The sequence below is a fragment of the Rhinatrema bivittatum genome, chromosome 17 (assembly GCF_901001135.1).
Source record: "Rhinatrema bivittatum chromosome 17, aRhiBiv1.1, whole genome shotgun sequence".
In the NCBI taxonomy this organism is placed as follows: domain Eukaryota; kingdom Metazoa; phylum Chordata; class Amphibia; order Gymnophiona; family Rhinatrematidae; genus Rhinatrema; species Rhinatrema bivittatum.
The window spans coordinates 42855099-42874329 of NC_042631.1; the positions used below are offsets into that span (position 1 = coordinate 42855099).

Sequence of the window (19231 nt, forward strand, 5' to 3'; positions counted from 1 at the left end):
GCTTGCTACTTGCAGGAAGGAGCATCTTTATTCTATGTTCCTTTACTTCACACTTAACAGCTTCTCTTTCTTGTCCTGAGGCACCAGGACAGCTCAGTCGTGTATAGTGATAGTTCCCTTCTAGGTCAGCCCAACCACACACAGCCTCCTCCCAAAATGTACTGTACCTTAGTAGATTCCTGTGAAGACTAGAGATGTGAATCGTGTCCTCGATCGTCTTATCGATCAATTTCGGCTGGGAGGGGGAGGGAATCGTATTGTTGCCGTTTGGGTGTGTAAAGTATCGTGAAAATCGTTAAAATCGTGAGCCGGCACACTAAAACCCCCTAAAACCCACCCCCGAGCCTTTAAATTAAATCCCCCACCCTCCCGAACCCCCCCCAAATGCTTTAAATTACCCTGGGGTCCAGTGGCAGTCCGTAGCTAAATCGGGGGAAGGGGGAGGGCAGGAAAACCGGCACACTAAAACCCCCTAAAACCCACCCCCGACCCTTTAAATTAAATCCCCCCCCAAATGCCTTAAATTACCCTGGGGTAGAGCGGCGGTCTGAAACGGCCTCCTGCTATTGAATCGCGTCGTCTTCGGCCAGCGCCATTTTGCAAAATGGCCGCCGCAAAATGGCGGCGGCCATAGACCAACATGATTCGACTGCTGGAGGTCGTTCCGGACCCCCGCTGGACTTTTGGCAAGTCTTGTGGGGGTCAGGAGGCCCCCCCAAGCTGGCCAAAAGTTCCTGGGAGTCCAGCGGGGGTCCGTGAGCGATTTCCTTCCGCGAATCGTTTTCCGTACGGATAATGGCGCCGGCAGGAGATCGACTGCAGGAGGTCGTTCAGCGAGGGTTCCTGACCCCCGCTGAACGACCTCCTGCAGTCAATCTCCTGCCGGCGCCATTTTCCGTACGGAAAATGGCGCCGGCCATACGCGTATGGCCAGCGCCATTATCTGTACGGAAAACGATTCGCGGCAGGAAATCGCTCACGGACCCCCGCTGGACTCCCAGGAACTTTTGGCCAGTTTGGGGGGGCCTCCTGACCCCCACAAGACTTGCCAAAAGTCCAGCGGGGGTCCGGAACGACCTCCAGCAGTCGAATCGTGTTGGTCTATGGCCGCCGCCATTTTGCGGCGGCCATTTTGCAAAATGGCGCCGGCTGAAGACGACGCGATTCAATAGCAGGAGGCCGTTTCGGACCGCCGCTCTACCCCAGGGTAATTTAAGGCATTTTGGGGGGGGGGGGATTTAATTTAAAGGGTCGGGGGTGGGTTTTAGGGGGTTTTAGTGTGCCGGTTTTCCTGCCCTCCCCCTTCCCCCGATTTAGCTATGGACCGCCGCTGGACCCCAGGGTAATTTAAGGCATTTGGGGGGGGGGGGGTTCGGGAGGGTGGGGGATTTAATTTAAAGGGTCGGGGGTGGGTTTTAGGGGGTTTTAATGTGCCGGTTTTCCTGCCCTCCCCCTTCCCCCGATTTACGATTTTTTGACGATAAATCGGGGGAATTGGTATTGTATCGTGGCCCTAACAGTTTTTGACGATTTAAAATATATCGGACGATATTTTAAATCGTCAAAAAACGATTCACATCCCTAGTGAAGACCCGTTGGGGGGGGGGGGGGGATAACCTTCTGGGCCAGGCACTAGAAACCTTCTCTGTGTATATGTTACCCATGCTCTTTGGGACAGGTACCTGGACAAAACAGGCAGGACTCGCTGCAGGAGTGTTCAAAATAATATTTACTGATAATGATTGTAGGAAAATCAATAAAGTGAATAAATAAAATGTCTAAATACATCCAGATTCCTTGTTTTTGGTGTCATACAAGTTTAACTGATGTACCCCTCTGTGGAAGTGTCCCTTCATGCTGAAGCTTGGAACTGGTGCTCCATCCATGGTTTGGAATGAATGCATGTCCCAAGGTGATCAGGACATCCTAACCAGGCGGATGTCACCTTCCCCACACTGCCGATCGTCACCTGCCTCTGTCCCGTGTCCCAGAGTGGAAACTCCAACTGGGGTCTCCAGATGGTCTTCCTTTGCCACTCCTCTTTGAAAGAATAGCTCTTGACCCTCGTGGAGGATGGGCTGGTTCTGGTACAGCTCTTACAGTCCAGATCTGGGCAAGGAAGGGGGCAGCAAAATATTTCCTTCCCAAAAGATGAAAAAACTTAATCATAGCCAAACATATTGTATCTTTTCAACTGGTCTCTGCAACCTCCTCTTGTTCTGATGAAGGGGTTTACAGATCCTTCCTGCAACCCGGGAGAGGGGAATTCAGCCTCCCAGAAGGTACAGGTCAAAAAATAGCAAAAATCCCAATTCATAGATCCAGAAATAGAAAAAACACTCTCTATATCTCTCTTCCCTCCAATCTATCACCAAGACTGGCAGGGCAGTGCCTCTCCCTTCTTTACTAAGCTGGGGCCTAACTTTGGAGAGCACACTAAGCACCTGTCTTTTCTTCTCAAAAGCAAAACTAAACTGCCTCCTAGTCACATGGTCCAATCCACTTTATTGCCTAAAGGTCCTCCCATCTGCAAGCCTCTGGGGGAGGTGCAGTATTGAATGGCATAGCCTGTAATACTGATGACTAAAAGAAGGACTAGGGACTAGGGCCATCTAGTGGAGACCAAGGTGTGTCTACATGTATAATAGTTGTTCACTTGAAATCTATAGCATAGCCTTATAATGGTATTGCCGCTTCAGAAGTGAAAGATTATTAAGCAGAAAACAAATGTTCTATTCAAAAAGAATAACTTCTTCTCAAGTTGGCTGTCCCTATTTTTAAATATATTTGTCAATGTACTCTTGCTTTCTGACAGGATTACTGTGGCAGTCACCAGGGTTCTGGCACATTTAGCATCATCTCAGAGAATGTCCCATGTGGAACCACAGGAGTTACTTGCTCAAAGGCTATTAAGGTGTTCCTAGGGGTGAGTATATGCTTGCCTAGTTTACATGGAGAAGATTAAGACTAAACTTTCTGCAATCTGCTTCTGTATCAGAAATGGAGGGTATGGTAGAGATGTGCAAAATACCTCAAAGATGTTAATAAAGCAAGTGATGCAAACATTCTTCAATGGAAAGGAAGCTGTAGAATTAGAGGTCATGATATGACTAAGAGTCTGCATGGGAAAAGCTTTCTTTTCATTTCGCTTTTCTTTTGATATTTTTTTCTTTTGCTTTATTTCTGCATTTTAGTGTGTTGAGTTGGCTCTGCAGTATTGGTAAGAATTGCAGTTCCTATCTGTCCTCATTTTCTGTGTTTCTGTGAGTTTTTCTCTCTAGATCCTTCTGCTGACAACAATTTGCAGGAGTTCTAGAACCTTGAATTATTCTTTATACTGCCATGGAAATCCTCATCTGCAGAGAATTCCTGAGCAAATATTATTTACTAGGAACCTACTGAAGGAAGGCTAGCTCTGCAGAGCTACAGCTTTTATCTTTCATTTGCTGTTTCTCTGTATGGCACTGTGTACACTGTAATTGACCAACAGGGATATGCAAATATTTTCATACCAAAAGCAGAAGGTGTAGAAAGTGAATTATTTTGAAAAGAATTCCAGTTTGCCTTATTTTTTTTTTGCCCCAAACTTACAGAAGCATATTTTAATAAATGATTTGTTGATTTCACATTATTTTCATTATTCATTGTCCCCATTAGCTGATTTTGCTCTGGCCTGATGAAGGGTGCATAACTCTGAAAGTTAGTCACTGATATATTAAATTAGTCTGACATAGGTGTCACCTACAGCTTGTTTGTTATTATTTACTTAAGTTTTCTTAAAGATGCTGAGAATGTGCAAGAATTCTCAGTTTTTCTCCTAGAATGGGTTTTCACCTTTGTATGCATATATTGCACACATAATAGCATATACAGAATGGGATTGAATTAACACAAGAATAAAATTTGAGCAATCACCAATCATCAAGGCTTTAATCCTGGCCGCTCCATTCACGTATCTCTCTTAAACATTTGTAATTTAATTATCTTCAAAAAATTCCAAAAATCTGTCAAAAGTAAAAGGAAATCTTCCATGTGTTCATCTCACACTTGGATCGATAATGAGAGCTGAATGCAATGGCTTCTAAGCTCCTTAATGGCCTCCATTGGAAAATCTTAATATTAATAGGGAAGGAAGGTTTGCAATGAAATGTGATTGTTTAGGCAGGAGAGAAAGAAAATGGGGCTAGGAGAATATCAGAGATCTTAGCTATGGTGTGTGTGACAGAACAGTCGTCCTTGCCCAGGTGTTTGTACTGACATTTGGGTAAGAAGGTGACTCAGCCCAGGCCTAAGGGTGACAGCGTGTCTGCCATCACAGTTTGATTTCTGTTGTCTTAAAGAGCACTGAGCTGAAACTGGAGGACAAGCAACTGGTAGAAATCCAGACAAATACTGGGAACCATGTGTCATATCTTACCCGTGAAGTTGGGCTCTACTCAGTTATTCAGGCTAGCAATGGAATCATGCTCATCTGGGATAAGAAGACAACCATATTCATCAAGCTATCACCAGCATATAAGGTAAGATTATTTCTCTTGAGTCTGTGGTGGACAAGAGAACTGTATGAAAGGGATGGCTTATTCCAGTCCTTGGGAGTTCTAGAAACAAGTTTTGTTTCAATATAAGGAGATAAGTAAATTAACCCATATATGTAGATACAGTTGTTGAGTGTTCATGAGATATATGTATCTCAAATCCAAGCCTTGTTGTGGTATCCCCTCAAGGACCCAGCATTAGCCATCACCTCATTACTGGGAATCAAAGGTTAACAACCTCAGTCTGTTCCATTTGGTGAGTCTCTGTTTCTTTTCCTTTATCCTGTGAGACCAATGACCAAAACATACTATATTGGGCCCCAAGGTAGTGGAATGGATTACAAATTGGTTGACTGGCAGATAACAGTGATGAGAGAATAGTGGTAAGTGGAGTGCCTCATGGCTTAGTTCTGTAACGATTCTGATCAGTATCTGAATAGAACCACTCCAGAAAAGACAAAACTTTTCCTGTTACTTCCTTCTAACAGAAGGGTTAGAAGGTATGGATGGCACTAAGATCTGCAAGAAGGGATACACCTGAAGAAGAGAGAATGAAAAGTGATCTAAGAAAGCTGAAAGAATGGTTGAATGTTTGGCAGCTGGGATGCAATGCCAGGAAGTGCAGGGTTATGCATCTGCAGTGCAGAAATGAAAAGCAGCTCTATATGATGAGAGGCGAAAGACTGATATGTACGGATCACCTCAGGGTGATAGTATCTTACAATCTGAAAGCAGCAAAGCAATGTGACAAGGCAACGGCTAAGGCTAGAAGAATGTTGGGCTGCATAGTGAGAGGCATGACCAGCAGGAAAAAGGAGGTGGTGATGCCTCTATACAGGTCCTTGCTTGAGGCCTCACCTGGAGTACTGTGTTCAGTTCTGGAGACTGTATCTCAAAAAAGATAGAGACAGGATGGAAGCATCCAGAGAAAGGCAACCAAAATGGTGAGGGGTCTGCACGGGAAGAGTTATGAGACTGAAGGACCTAAATATGTATGTGACAGAGTCTTAGAACCCCACCCCCTTCAGCATACAATCAGCACGGACAGGGACTGAATAAATAATTGAAATTTAAACTCGTGTTCAGTCTTGGTCATGGAGTCTTGCAGCATTCAGCCAGCTACCTGCCCTGACTTTTACAGCTTGGAGCTGCTACACTGCAGGATCCACCCCTAAGTGGTTAACTACTAGTAGCAAAGACTGGCTGAGAGGTAACCTGAACAGAGAACAGGAAGCTGCCTGACCAGGAAGTGCTGCAGAAACTGACCAACCAGAAGGCAGTCAGGAGGAGGAAGGCAGGGCTTTGGCTGTGACTTGCCGAGGCTTTGTGATCTGTTAGTAAAAGCTGAACCGAGGATTAGAAGCATAGCAGACAGGGGGAGTCAGTGCCTGACTGTTTCTGGAGATCTGGAGGCTCAGGATGTGGATGGCTTAAAGCTGCAGCAGTCCTGACAAGAGTGGCAGCTGAGTTTCCAAATCTTCCAGCACTAAGTGAATTTAGGGGATGCAAGAACTGTGTTTCCTTCCCCTTTGTCTGGAGTTTGTCGTATCCCAGAGGGGAAGGAAAACCCCCAGGCTCATTGGTTTACATCTACCTGTCTGCATTGCTAACTGCCTTACATTCCAGAGGCAGGTTCAGTGGCAGGGGGACTCCGAGCAAGAGGGAAGGGAGGTGTTGGAGGATTGTAAATCAAAATTAGGAAGAAGCTTCCCAACTGTGTGGGACACCCTTCAGCCGAATTCTTGTTATAAATGTAAAAATGATAAAGGGCCCCAATGGATTTCTTGGTTTTTGTGCACATTTATTTTTTTTCTCTTTTCTTCAGAGTAATGGATTTATTAAGGCATGATGAGGCGATATCGTGAGTTTAAAAGCATATAACGCACACTAAATGCTGTAAATAAGCTGCTTCACATGTGTTTGCATGCATAAAATTGCCTAATGCACACAAAGCAGCTTATCCATAGTCAATCCAATGCTAATAAAGTAATGTGGCTGATTTAGACAAAAGTCAGCCCTGTTATTTTAGTGCATTTGAGGGAGGTATAGATATTTTCCCGCAGGAGCATTGAATCTCTAATGTGGGTCCCCAATGATTCCACAGGAAAATTAAAGGGCCAAGGTGCTCAAAAAGCACCCGCCAAATAAAATAAAATGTGACCCCAGATTTACTTGGAAATTTCTGACCACACCCCCACCACCTTGTGAGGCAGCTATGGTCTCCTCCCAAATAACAGCCAGCTTACTTCTCCTATCCCTCTCCCTAATAGCCAAAAAGAGTTCCTTTAAGCTAAAGCCCCCCCCCCAACAATATCCCATCCATTCCCCCATGCCAAATAAATTAAAATTCCTGGGGTCTAGTGTTCCCACCCCCCCTATCCTCCAACCTCACAAAACGGACCCCATTTGGGACCCTAACCCTAACCCCAACCCCTCTAACCCTCTTGTACCTCTGAAATCAATCTTTGATAGTCAGTGGTGGCCCTGAGCACTCTCAGCTCTGGGCCCATCAACACCATTTTTCAAAATGGTGTTGACCTGACCTTGCCCCCATCATGTGATAGGGGAAAAGTTCAGGGACTGGACCTAGGCCATGTGTACTCTTATGCTCACAACCCCTTGGGCAATTCTCAAAAGCTCATTTACATGCATGAATCAAAGTTTATACATGTAAATGATTTTGAAAATTCAGCCCAATATATAATCAAATATATCCTAAAAAACAGAGCATAATCAGGCCCCCACGACCCAACCACCAAACAACCTGAATCAGGATGAAAAAGCCCCCCCAGAAAGCAACTCTGGATCAGGCGAGATGGGTTCAGGCTAGGATATCGTTGACTAGATTGAAGAGAATTTTCAGCTGCCAGCTAGCTGGCTAGCTTGCTGTTCTGCAGCAGACTGAAAATTGACATATCTGAGGGAGTAATTGAAGGAGTCAGAAGTGGAAGATCTGCGGGTTCAGCTATGCCTTTCTGGCCTCCTACTGAACTTCTTTCCCTCTACTGGCTCTTTCTCCTGCTCCTCCAACAGCGGTACAAGGGGCATGTTGTTGTGTGGCAAGTGAATGAATATGACTGGCTACTGCTGCTCCCCTGGATGAGAGATGCTGGTAAGAGACCTCCAGACTCTCCAGCACCCTGTCATCCTGGTCAACTTAGGCCTTGTAGTTTTGAGGCAGGGTGCCATGGCCATTCCCTACACTAGGAAGAGAGTGGTGCTCTCTGTAACCTTGGTTGACTTGTTCACATTCAGGATTGTGAATGTGTTTCCGATCCCCATGCCTATAAATAGGAATCGTATTATTGAAAGCATAAGGCTTAAACCTATTAGGACAGTGTTAAGGAGGTCCAGGGGGCACTAGGTTGGTTTCCATTAAAGAAATAGAGAACAGTATGTTTACCGCCTTAAGTTTGTTTCTTCTTTTGTAGGGTAAAGTCTGTGGACTGTGTGGCAACTTTGACGGCACGTCCAACAATGACTTTACAACCAGGCACCAGCTCCTGGTGACCAATCCACTGGAGTTTGGGAACAGCTGGAAGGCCAGTGCAACTTGCCCAGATGTTGACCATGAAATCTTGCCCTGTGAACTACAGCCACACAGGAAGTCCTGGGCTGAGAAGCAATGCAGTCTTATCAAGAGTGACGTGTTCAAGACTTGTCACTGCAAGGTTGGTAAAGCGCAAGCACTGTTGAGTAATGCAAAGTAAATGCCTTCTTCTTCAGTTCTGTCAGTTATAGGTCATCACAAGGTGAGAATTCTGCCTTGGCTTGTACACTCACATCCCAATACTCTCTCATAGTAGTGACTGTAATAACGAGGCTGTGAATATAACATAATAAAGCAAATTCAAAGGCGGGTTATCATACAATAGTGATATTATATATGAGATATAAGCTTGGTACAAATCTATATATTACAAAGTAACTGTGTAACAGAGAGAGAGAAAGAGAGAGAAAGAAAGGGTGTGTGTGTGTTACTCTGGAGAAGTCTATAATCTTGCTGGTCCTTGAAGTCTCATTGTTTTACAGTTAACTTTTATGGTTCTCATCTACATTTGCCTCCTTCCTATAGCCTGTCACTTTGAATTGAGGATCTTTTGGACACAAGAGGTGACTGAAGTCAGTGGGCCTGATAGTTCAGGAGGTCAATGATAGTACAATATTATCCAGAAAATAATTGGGCCTAGTCATGGCAGGCAGGCCTTTTGAATTACATTGTGGGTATGCCACAATACTGACAGTGATGACCCAAACCAAGATGATAAGGAGCAAAAAGCATTCAGATAAAAGTCAGAAACATAGAATGGGAGAGAAATGTTATGATGAAAGAGCTAGCTTGACATCATTGTAATCTGTGAATGGATACAGGAGATACTGAGGCTGTTAGAACAAAAAATAGAGGAGTCCAGGATACCAATACCTACACATAAATATCTGAGCTGATGCAAAACACTGAGCTTTGAAGCCTAATGCCTTAGGTGTAAGAGTTGGATGAGATTTCCGAGATGGTGAAAAACTGGCCCATGCCATTGAAGGCACATCGTTTCTATTTTAAACCCCGCTCTGTGGCAAGAAACAGGCTGCTACAGTCACTGAAGGCCTCCATCCTAAGGATTTCTGCCCTCCCCCACCAAGAATGTATAGTCGGCCACACAGATAGCTCTCTGAGAAATGGATTTACAGCAAATAATTAACGCTGGATTTACCTAAAGTACAGTTGGCAGCTCCAAGCAAAAAAAATGTTCCAGCCATATCTTGGGGATACCTGAGTCAGCAAAACTTTTGGTTTAGATATATATTTGTTTTGCAATACTTTTTTATGTAAAGCTCTAGATTAATTATATCATGTGATTTACTTATAAATACGTTAAGATCATCTGATTTGAACCATACTGCCTTTATGTGGTTAGAGAAGCAGATTCCAAGGCTAGTTATTAATAGCTCAGTGTTAGCCTAGAGGGATAAATGAAGGGGCTGATGCAAAAAGCTGTGTTAGACTCTGCGTGAAACTCAGTACAGTTTCTTAATGCACAAGCTAATTTTTCTAAACACTTGATGCAGTGAACTAATGGTATGCTAATGCATCGGGAGATGAAAAATACATACTGTTCAGAAAATGTGTACAGCAAAACATGATTTATGCGCAGAAAACATGGTTTATGTATGCAAAACATTATTTTCCACCTATAAAGTGTGATTTATATGCAATAAAACTGGTTTCTACACAGAATGCATTTTTTGTACACATAGCGTAAATCATATTTTATGCTTGGAAAAAATGCTTTTTGTGCACTGACTACAGGTCCCGGCACCGGACCTCCAGCTTCCATCTATAACCTAGCATTAGCCCTGGAAACATAACTCCACCTCAGACTAGGCATTAAGTTTCCAGCCCTAAGAAAACATGAGGTAAGCCAAAGCACCTCTCTGCATTGCGGGATAATAGCTAATGCCATCATTAGCAGGGGATTTCCAAGCACGAGTGCTAACTTAAATGCACAGTTTTGTGCGCAAAATTACTTGCTGCATTGTTAGTAAAATTTGCACACAATGAGGGTTAAACTCTGCAGTTTGCTGAGCACACCTTATTGCATCAGACCCCAAGTGAGGCCTCTTAAGTGATCCAAACCACAAATAATGCCAAGCTATATTATTTAAAGAGCTATGTCCATGTATACAGTGCTGCACCTTACATATCACATAGTTGGAAGATCCTTACCCCAAAAGACTTTTAGAGACTGCAGTGTTCCCACTTTTAAGCATGGACGTCCTTTTTTCTATAACTCTGAAGTGATGCACACAACACTGTACAGTTCTGTCAGAAGACCTAGGGATGTACATTCATTTTAAAAACATTTGCAATTTGTTTCATTTGGAGGGGCCATGAAATGAAAGAAAGGTTAAGTCCCGATGCCTAGGCCTCAGCCTAGGCCAGAGTCTGGGCCAAGCTCCAGCCCGGAGGCCGGGTCCTGATGCCTGGGCCTAGAGGCTGGGATCTGCCACCTGGACCTTGACCTAGGGTCAGGCTGAGGCCTGGGGTCAGTCCTCTGAGGCCCTTTTCTTAGGACTTCTTTCTTCTAATGACTCTGTCTGATGCGCATCCTTCCCAGTGGAGGGTGCCATTTCCCTGTACAGCATTGCCAGGACACTGGCCTAGGCCAAGGCCCAAGCAATGGATTTGTCTCTGGACTGGGTTCTGGTGTCAGGCCTGGGCCTGGACTCTGGTCTAGACTGAGGCCCAGGCATTGGGGCCTGGCCTCCAGATCAGGCTGGGGCCTAGGCCTAGGCCCCGGCATTGGGCCTGGGCTTTGGCGGAGACTGAGGTCCTGGTGTTGGGCCTAAGTTGAGGCATTGGGTCCATCCCTCAAGCTTTGGCCTTGTGTAGATCATAGGCCAAGGTTGCGGTGACCTACTGTGACCTTGGCCTACACAAGGCTGAGGCATCGGATCTCCATCAGACCAGATGAGTGGGGGCCGGGGACCATCCTGGCCCAGGCATTTTTCCGGGTGGAAGGGATGAATAGTGGAGTCGGGAGGCCCCATTTCCTTTTTTTTTTTTTTTTAAATGAAAGAAACAAATCAAATATTAAATGAATCAACATTCATAGGGGAAAAAACCTCCCAAAAACAAACCAAAAAACAAAAGACATTTTTTACCCCTTCACATCCCTAATAAGACCATAATGGTTTTAGTTCAAGAGCAGTTGAAAGATGTAAGTTTAGTGATAAGAGCGTAGGAGCATGACTCAGAGAAACACTAAAAACGCAGTATTCAACTGATCCTCCATGGCCTGGCATAACAACAACATTGTCTTTTCTCTCCACTTTTCATTTCTGATCTTCTACAGATCAGATAGAACAAATTCCAGTGAAGTCATCTACGTCTGAGGTGGCTACATCTCTTTCAATTAATGAAGAGTGTAGTGGAATACTGTTTAAATGAATATTAATCCAACAGTTATGAAAAGTGCATCCGCTTCTTTGATACTTGTGTCCAGTAGCTCCTAAGAAAGTCCAGAATAATGTGTGTGTCTTGTGATAGGTGGATCCAAATCCCTTCTATGAAGCCTGCGTTCATGATGCCTGCTCCTGTAACAGTGGTGGAGACTGTGAGTGTTTCTGCTCTGCAGTGGCTGCCTATGCCGAAGAATGCACCAAAGCTGAGGCCTGTGTCTACTGGAGGACCCCCGACATATGCCGTAAGTGCAGTGTGCACTTGATGTAGTCTGTACAGAAAATATTATAGATTGGAGGAAAAAAATGGTGAAATAAGGAAGGTCTTACAAAATAAGTGGAACCTGTAAAAACATCTGGTTGGACTATAATGCAGATAGTTTGGCTACCGGTTCAAGAGAAAATTATCGTGGTTTCCTCTTCTTTTGAATGGGTTCATCTCATGGTATGTTCTTTGTTTTTTATAGCAATATTCTGTGATTATTACAACCCCCCACATGAGTGTGAGTGGCACTATGAGCCATGTGGAAACCACAACATCCTAACCTGTCGCTCAATCAACAACATCTATACCAACGTGACAGTCACCCACCTGGAAGGTGAGATCCTCCTTCTCTCTCTGTACACGCCAGTACTTCACATGAATTGGGCACAAAGAAGAACCAGCTCCCCTATCTATTCTGAACTAGTAAAAATATGCAAAATGCATCGACATCATCCCAGATTTCTAGAATGCACAAAACATACTCGCTCGCTGATAGTACAACAGAGCATCTAAAACTCTTTTAGAGATCATTCTGCTCATCGAACAAAGTTCTTCCTGAGCCCTTATCTTCTCCTTATGATCTCCCTTGCTTTTATCTTTACAGCCTAATCTTTGCTTTTATTTTCTCAATCTGTTTTATAATCTTGTGGTGGTGGTGTGTGCTGCAACAATGTAGAAAATAATGTAAACAAAGAGTGATCAAAATCTTAGTTCTTGGTTGTATTTATTAAGCACAATGGGCGATTATGGGGGCAATAATCAAACTGCCCCACATTGGTGCAGACTCCATGCACCAATAATCAAAATAAAATATGTGGCTAGCTGTGCTCTAAGTATTGCTCCTGGAAAAAGTACCTGGAGAGATTTGGGCTCACTTTTTCTGTAAATACTTTTCTCTGGCCAAATCTATGCACGTTGTTGCAGGTAAAATTAAGCAGCTCACATTGAGAATGAGTCACGGAAATGGCTTTCAAAAATTGGCCTTAATGGGGTTAATTTTGTAATTGCTGACATTGTTTCCAAGACAATTACTCATAGAATCCTTTTTATTTGGGTCACATTGCACACATCTGGAAAAAGTCAATCTTTTGACCATATAGCAGAAACTGTTCATGATTAAATAAAGAAGGAGAGATCCATATTCAGTCACTGTCTGGATAGCAAAATTAACCAGATAATCTTTTCTGGCTAACTTTGGAGGTATATATTCAATAGTGAAGTTGCATTATTGAATATAGCAAGCTATCTTAAAGATAGACATCTAAATTTAATGGGCTAAATTTAGGGCCGCTCTTTCGCACAACCAGACTTAGTTGGCTAAGTTATTCAGCTAACTCTGAATATCAGAGTTAGCCAGTTACCTTAGCCGGCTAACTCAACTCCTCCCAGTTACGCTCCCAGAATGCCCCTAACTTATCTGGCTAAATTCTAGAGTTTAGATGGATATGTGCCCAAATAGTCACAGCTAAATGCTTCTAAATATGGATTTGGGAATTTTATATCAGCCCTCACAGGAATGAAGTCCTTGTGTAAAAAGTATGCACAGACTTAGAACCTAATTTCAAAGTGGTCTCACGTTCATAAGAACATTTTGAAAATGAGTGGATATTAGGGATGTGAATTGGGCTTCGGACGATTGAAAATTTCGGACGATATTTTCAAAATCGTCAGAAATCAGGGGCTCCTCCAAAATGATAGGAAAACCCCACGATATTGTTCGTGGGGGTTCTCTTATCATATAGGGGGAGGGCGGAAAAATGGCACACAAAAATAACCCCTAAACCCACCCTGACCCTTTAAAACTAATCCCTTAGCTTCCCCCATCCTCCCGACACCCCCAAAAACATTTTACAGGTACCTGGTGGTCCAGTGGGGGTCCCTGAAGCAATCTCCCGCTCCCGGGCCATCGGCTGCCACTAATCAAAATGGCGCCGATGGCCCTTTGCCCTTACCATGTGACAGGGTATCCATGCCATTGGCCGGATCCTATCACATGGTAGGAGCACTGGATGGCTGGCGCCATCTTGTGCTCCTACCATGTGACAGGGGCTGACCAATGGCACTGGTAGCCCCTGTGACATAGTAAGGGCAAAGGCTATCGGCGCCATTTTGAATTCTGGCAGCCGACGGTCCGAGTGCAGGAGGTCGCTCCCGGACAAGATGGCATGGGCCATCCAGTGCTCCTACCATGTGACAGGGTCCGGCCAATGGTACGGATACCCTGTCACATGGTAAGGGCAAAGGGCCATCGGTGCCATTTTGATTAGTAGCAGCCGACGGCCCGGGAGCGGGAGATTGCTCCAGGGACCCCCACTGGACCACCAGGTACCTGTAAAAAGTTTTTTGGGGGGGGTCGGGAGGATGGGGGAAGCTAAGGGATTAGTTTAAAGGGTCGGGTGGGTGTTTTGTTTATCGGCTCGGGCGCAGCCGATAAACAAAACCGCGATCGGGCCCGATGAAAAAAAAACCACATGTGAATCGGAACCAGAATCCGAACCGATTCCAGTTCCGATTCACATCTGTAGTGGATATACACGGAACCTTGCACGTCATTTGTGCACACATTTATGCCTGCTTAGGAGCAGATGAAAATGTGTTTGCATACACTTATGCACATCCTTTCAAAACCTGAAAGCACACATGTAAATGGTTTCCCCACCTCCAACTCCCTACCCAGGAATGCCTCTTTGAAGTACATGTAAAAGAACATGCAACAATCGCATCTGTGCGTACCTTTACACGCACAACCTGGGGTAATTTTCAAAAAGCCTATTTGCGTACTTAAGATTGCATTTCTCATGCACGCATGCATTTGAAAGAGGCAAATATTCAAAACTCAGGAAAACTGATAACATATCCTGCTAAAGATAACCTGATAAATTATCTGGGACAAACATTCCAATGACTATCCCTGATGAAAGTTATCGAGCTAACTGTACTAATTTTTTACAAAATTGATGGGACCTGGGAGCAGGGGATGAGGAGAGAATGGGCACTGGCCAGAGGGGGTTTTGGAGAGGAGGATGCAGGCTCAGCCTGGCAGGGCCAAGCTTTTGGAGCTCAGATGGGAGGGAGGAAGGGAGTTATGTTAGGGACAGTAGGCCCACAATCTCTTCTTCCTGAGATCTGTCCAAAACAAGTGTTAAATCCTAGCTATTCAAAGACAACTGACTGTCCAGATCCATTCCTTGATCCTCAGTCCAAACCATTTTCTAAGTAAAATATATAACACTAAATATACATCATAATATATATAACATTATCTAACTACATGTTATGGAATTAAGAAAACTAATAATTTATAAGCTTTAAAAATCTGTTTTAAATATTTTCACGTTTTTTTTTTCCTGTGGCTAATAACCATTATCTGTAGAGCATTGGTTATTGCTGTAGGACTGCCGAAGAAAATCGGCCAACCTAGAACTGGCAACCTATTCCCTACTCTGGATTAAATAATCTTCAGGGTCCTAGAGGGAATAAATAGATCCAGTTAGGGTGTACATTAACTAACCAGAAATGTTCTTTAGCTAAAATGAATTCTACAACTATTAAAGCCATTTAATAATACCATGCAAACACGGGAAGAGTAATTTTCAAAGCCAGTTCCACAGGTAAAACTGGGCTTACCAGCAGAAATAGGCTTTTATAAGCCTCTCCACCGGACATGTGGGTGAATATATGCAAACATAGCCTCTAGATGCTTACGTTTATCCTCAGTTTGCAGAGGCATCCCAGGTTGGGTTGGGATTTGCATTTCCAAAAATATGCATGCAAATAAATTACCCAAGAAAATCTCTGCACACAAATTAGCAGGTATAAGTGTATGTGGGTAATTTTCTGGGGCAATTTTCAAATTACATACACAATTTTCCCTTGGAAATGGATGTAACGTCTGCGTGTAATTGTTTAAAATGTATGCAGGCTGTTATAAAATTACCCCCGACAATGTCATGTGTCCTTCTCGATCTGTGCTTGACAGGCTGCTACCCCAGATGTCCTCCTGACAGACCCATCTTTGATGAAGAGAACAAAAAATGTGTGACAGAAGCGCAATGTGGCTGTTACGATGATAATGGCAACCACTATGAGGAGGATGAGTTTATTCCTACGGATAAGAACTGCACATCATGGTATGTACGCTTCCCAAATACCAGCTGTGCACGGGCTGCTGGGAATTCAACCCACTGGCTGCACACATACCAGGTCATCGCACGCTCGTAATGCAAATGGGATGCCTGTGGACAGGTTTCTGTGCATGGTATCTTGGGAATTCAGGGGGTGATTTTCAGACTCTCAGCACCAGGACATGTACCGTGTGCATTTGGAAGCCGCAGGCTTTGCATCAGATTTCAGAGCAATGGGACACGTGACCTTTCCCTTTGAAACTTGCCATGGGTGTTTGGTTGTTTGCACAAACGGAGATTTGAAAGTGCGATCTGTGCAAGTTACTTTCCCTCCACCCCCCGCCCCCCCAACCTAATTGCATCCTTATGAATGCCTCCTCTCGCACATCCTTACTGCATGCTGGCAACCTCAATATTTGTGTGTGCCGGCACTCATTCACCACCTGCTCTTCATCTCAGTGCACGGGTACATGATTACTGCACTTAGGTGACTTAAAAGACATTATAGTATGAGGTCAATATTCAAAATCCATTTAAGCGGATAACATCATAGTTATCTATCTAAATGGCTTACTCGGCTATATTCAGCCTTTATCCAGCTAAATTCTAGCTGGGTAACTATCCACACAAGGCTAGATAACAAAAATGTAATCGGCTATATTCAAACATACCCAATTAGGTTTTTGTTATTCGGCTATATGTAACCAGATAGCTTTAGGTTGGTTATATTCAGCGGGTCATTTATCCCCTATATATCTAAGCGCATACTTAGTGCACACTTACTGCATGCTGGTAGTATAAATTGGATGTGTGCACACAAGTGCCTCATTATTGCATCCTTACTGCACGCCGGTCATGTAAAAGAAATGTACATGCACAAGTGTAAAGAATGAGAAATGCATTTTGGTAACCTCTCTAATGTAAGAGCATGCACTTTGCAAAATGTACCTCATCTGCTCTCCGTGCAGTTTTCATCTTGCCATGGCTCTTTCTGTTGTCTTTAGGAAATTCACTGGCCTCTGTTCTTGGTTTACATTACAAGGTACAGAATGATCAAAGAGCCTTGTCCATAACATAGTAGCATCTTTAATACAGGAGGGCTATTTAGCAAAGGGCAGTATACTGCAAACGGGAATGCTGGAATAGGTACCAGGAGTATTCGGACTGCATCTCTAAGCTCTGATTTGAGAAATATGATGAAAACCCTCAAGGGCCTTGTTTGGCTCTTCATCCAAATGCCATCTTGCCTTAGCAGAGAGAAGGAAGGAGAGAGACCATATTTCAAGTACAAGTTTCATAAAATATGGAGCCATGAATAAATACGCAAAAAAGTAAATAATTCTGCTTCTCGGGATTTGCAATTAATATTTTCATAATCATTTTTTTACTTTTAGTATATGTACCTCTGAGGGAAAAGCTAACTGTTCCTACAATGAATCGGGTAAGCTGTACTATTCATAATGTTACTGATCCAAAATTAATTTGTCTGTGCTGTCCAGATTGTTCATGAAGTAAGTCTGAACTATATGTATAGGCCAGAGTAAAGATGACGAGTGCTATGAAATGATCTAAATAGAAGTACATGGAAAGACATAGGAAGAATAACTTGAGTTGGTGTGTATACTGTCATGGAAATCATTCTTTATTTTCCATTCTGTGTGCATCAATTTTTAGATTTAGGGGGTTGATAAAGTAGCAGTGTTGGAATAAATACACTGCACTGCTAATGCCGATCTGTATCTTCAGCCAGCATGAGCAGACCTGAAAATGAGATTGCCTTCCCGTCCCTCCTACCTGCACACTTTGACCGTGATTCCTATAGTGCCATCTGTTTGCGACCAAAGTTTTGGTTTTTTTTAGGACAGCTTCTTATTCTGTCTGTCTGTTTTTCAGCTTGTTTCTGTGTCGTTAATGGAACACGCTATGAAGTGGGCGAGATCATCTTCCAGGAGGAGAATGAAGGGTTTTGCATTGAGATAATATGTGAACCCAGTGGCATTGTTTACAATATTACTGCCTGCACTACCACTCCACCACCCTCAACCTCCACCAGCACTACACTTACCACCACCACGTCTACCATTCCCACTACAGGTACAGCTTCAGAGGCAGGAATTCTGCACTGCTACCTCCTGGCTGGCTCAGAGATCTGTTCTGTTCTCTGGCTCTCTGTGTGACATGTTTATTTATTTATTTATTTATTTATTATTTTGTTATACCGACTTTCATGACATGAATCACATCAACCCGGTTTACAATTAACAATGTGAATAAGGCAGAGAGTAACATAGTAATCAATATTCAAACACAGTAAACAATAGCATGGATGTGAGAAAGTTACAATAAAACAGGGAGAATTAACTTGGATCTGGAAAGGGGGGAGATAACTGAACAGTAGGGATGTGAATCCTTTTTTGACGATTTAAAATATCATCCGATATATTTTAAATCGTCAAAAATCATTAGGACCACGATACAATACCAATTCCCCCGATTTATCGTTAAAAAATCGTAAATCGGGGGAAGGGGGAGGGCAGGAACTTACTTACTTGCCCTAAACCAATGGCAGGAAAACCGGCACACTAAAACCCCCTAAAACCCACCCCCGACCCTTTAAATTAAATCCCCCCCCTCCCGAACCCCCCCCCCCCAAATGCCTTAAATTACCTGGGGGTCCAGCGGCGTTCCGGAACGGGCTCCTGCAAATGAATTGTGTTGTCTTCAGCCGGCGCCATTTTGCAAAATGGCGGCCGCAAAATGGCGGCGGCCATAGACCAACACGATTCGACTGCAGGAGATCGTTCCGGACCCCCGCTGGACTTTTGGCAAGTCTTGTGGGGGTCAGGAGGCCCCCCCAAGCTGGCCAAAAGTCCCTGGGGGTCCAGCGGGGGTCCGGGAGCGATCTCCTGCCGCGAATCATTTTCCGTACGGAAAATGGCGCCGGCAGGAGATCGACTGCAGGGTAAGGGATAAGGGATGACCACCTGGAGCTCAATCAGGGAAGGTCCTGGAGAAAGGCCTCCACTGGGAGAATCGGCCCCTAGAGGTTGCTGTGCTAGAAGCAACAAGGACTCAACCAGGCCGGCGCCGCACCCAGGGACCAGGACCACACCTGCCTTAAAGCCCAGTGTCCTCTGTCTCCATGAGCTGTGGAGGAGGGAAATCCCATACATGATGACTGTCATGCCATACTCCTATTTCTCACAGAGCTTGCAGAGTTGTAAAGTAGATAGGCACATAGGATAAAGTGTGCACGTTGAAAGGACCCACATACTTAGCAGTTGCTCTTTGGTGCATGTGGCTGGGAAGGGTAAAATAGCACATGGGGGGGTAATTTCAAAGGGATTTAT

The 19231-nt window shown here is 44.1% G+C and overlaps 1 protein-coding gene across 1 annotated transcript in view; it reads left to right on the forward strand.

Moving 5' to 3' along the window:
• Nucleotides 1-19231, forward strand: part of MUC2 (mucin 2, oligomeric mucus/gel-forming) — a 198292-nt gene that overhangs the window by 88803 nt on the left and 90258 nt on the right. The window contains exons 21-28 of the mRNA XM_029583115.1: nucleotides 2816-2926; nucleotides 4341-4520; nucleotides 7967-8206; nucleotides 11581-11737; nucleotides 11960-12091; nucleotides 15737-15887; nucleotides 17276-17322; nucleotides 17775-17975. Of these exons, the coding sequence (XP_029438975.1) occupies nucleotides 2816-2926; nucleotides 4341-4520; nucleotides 7967-8206; nucleotides 11581-11737; nucleotides 11960-12091; nucleotides 15737-15887; nucleotides 17276-17322; nucleotides 17775-17975 (1219 nt within the window). The remainder of the gene's footprint in view (nucleotides 1-2815; nucleotides 2927-4340; nucleotides 4521-7966; nucleotides 8207-11580; nucleotides 11738-11959; nucleotides 12092-15736; nucleotides 15888-17275; nucleotides 17323-17774; nucleotides 17976-19231) is intronic.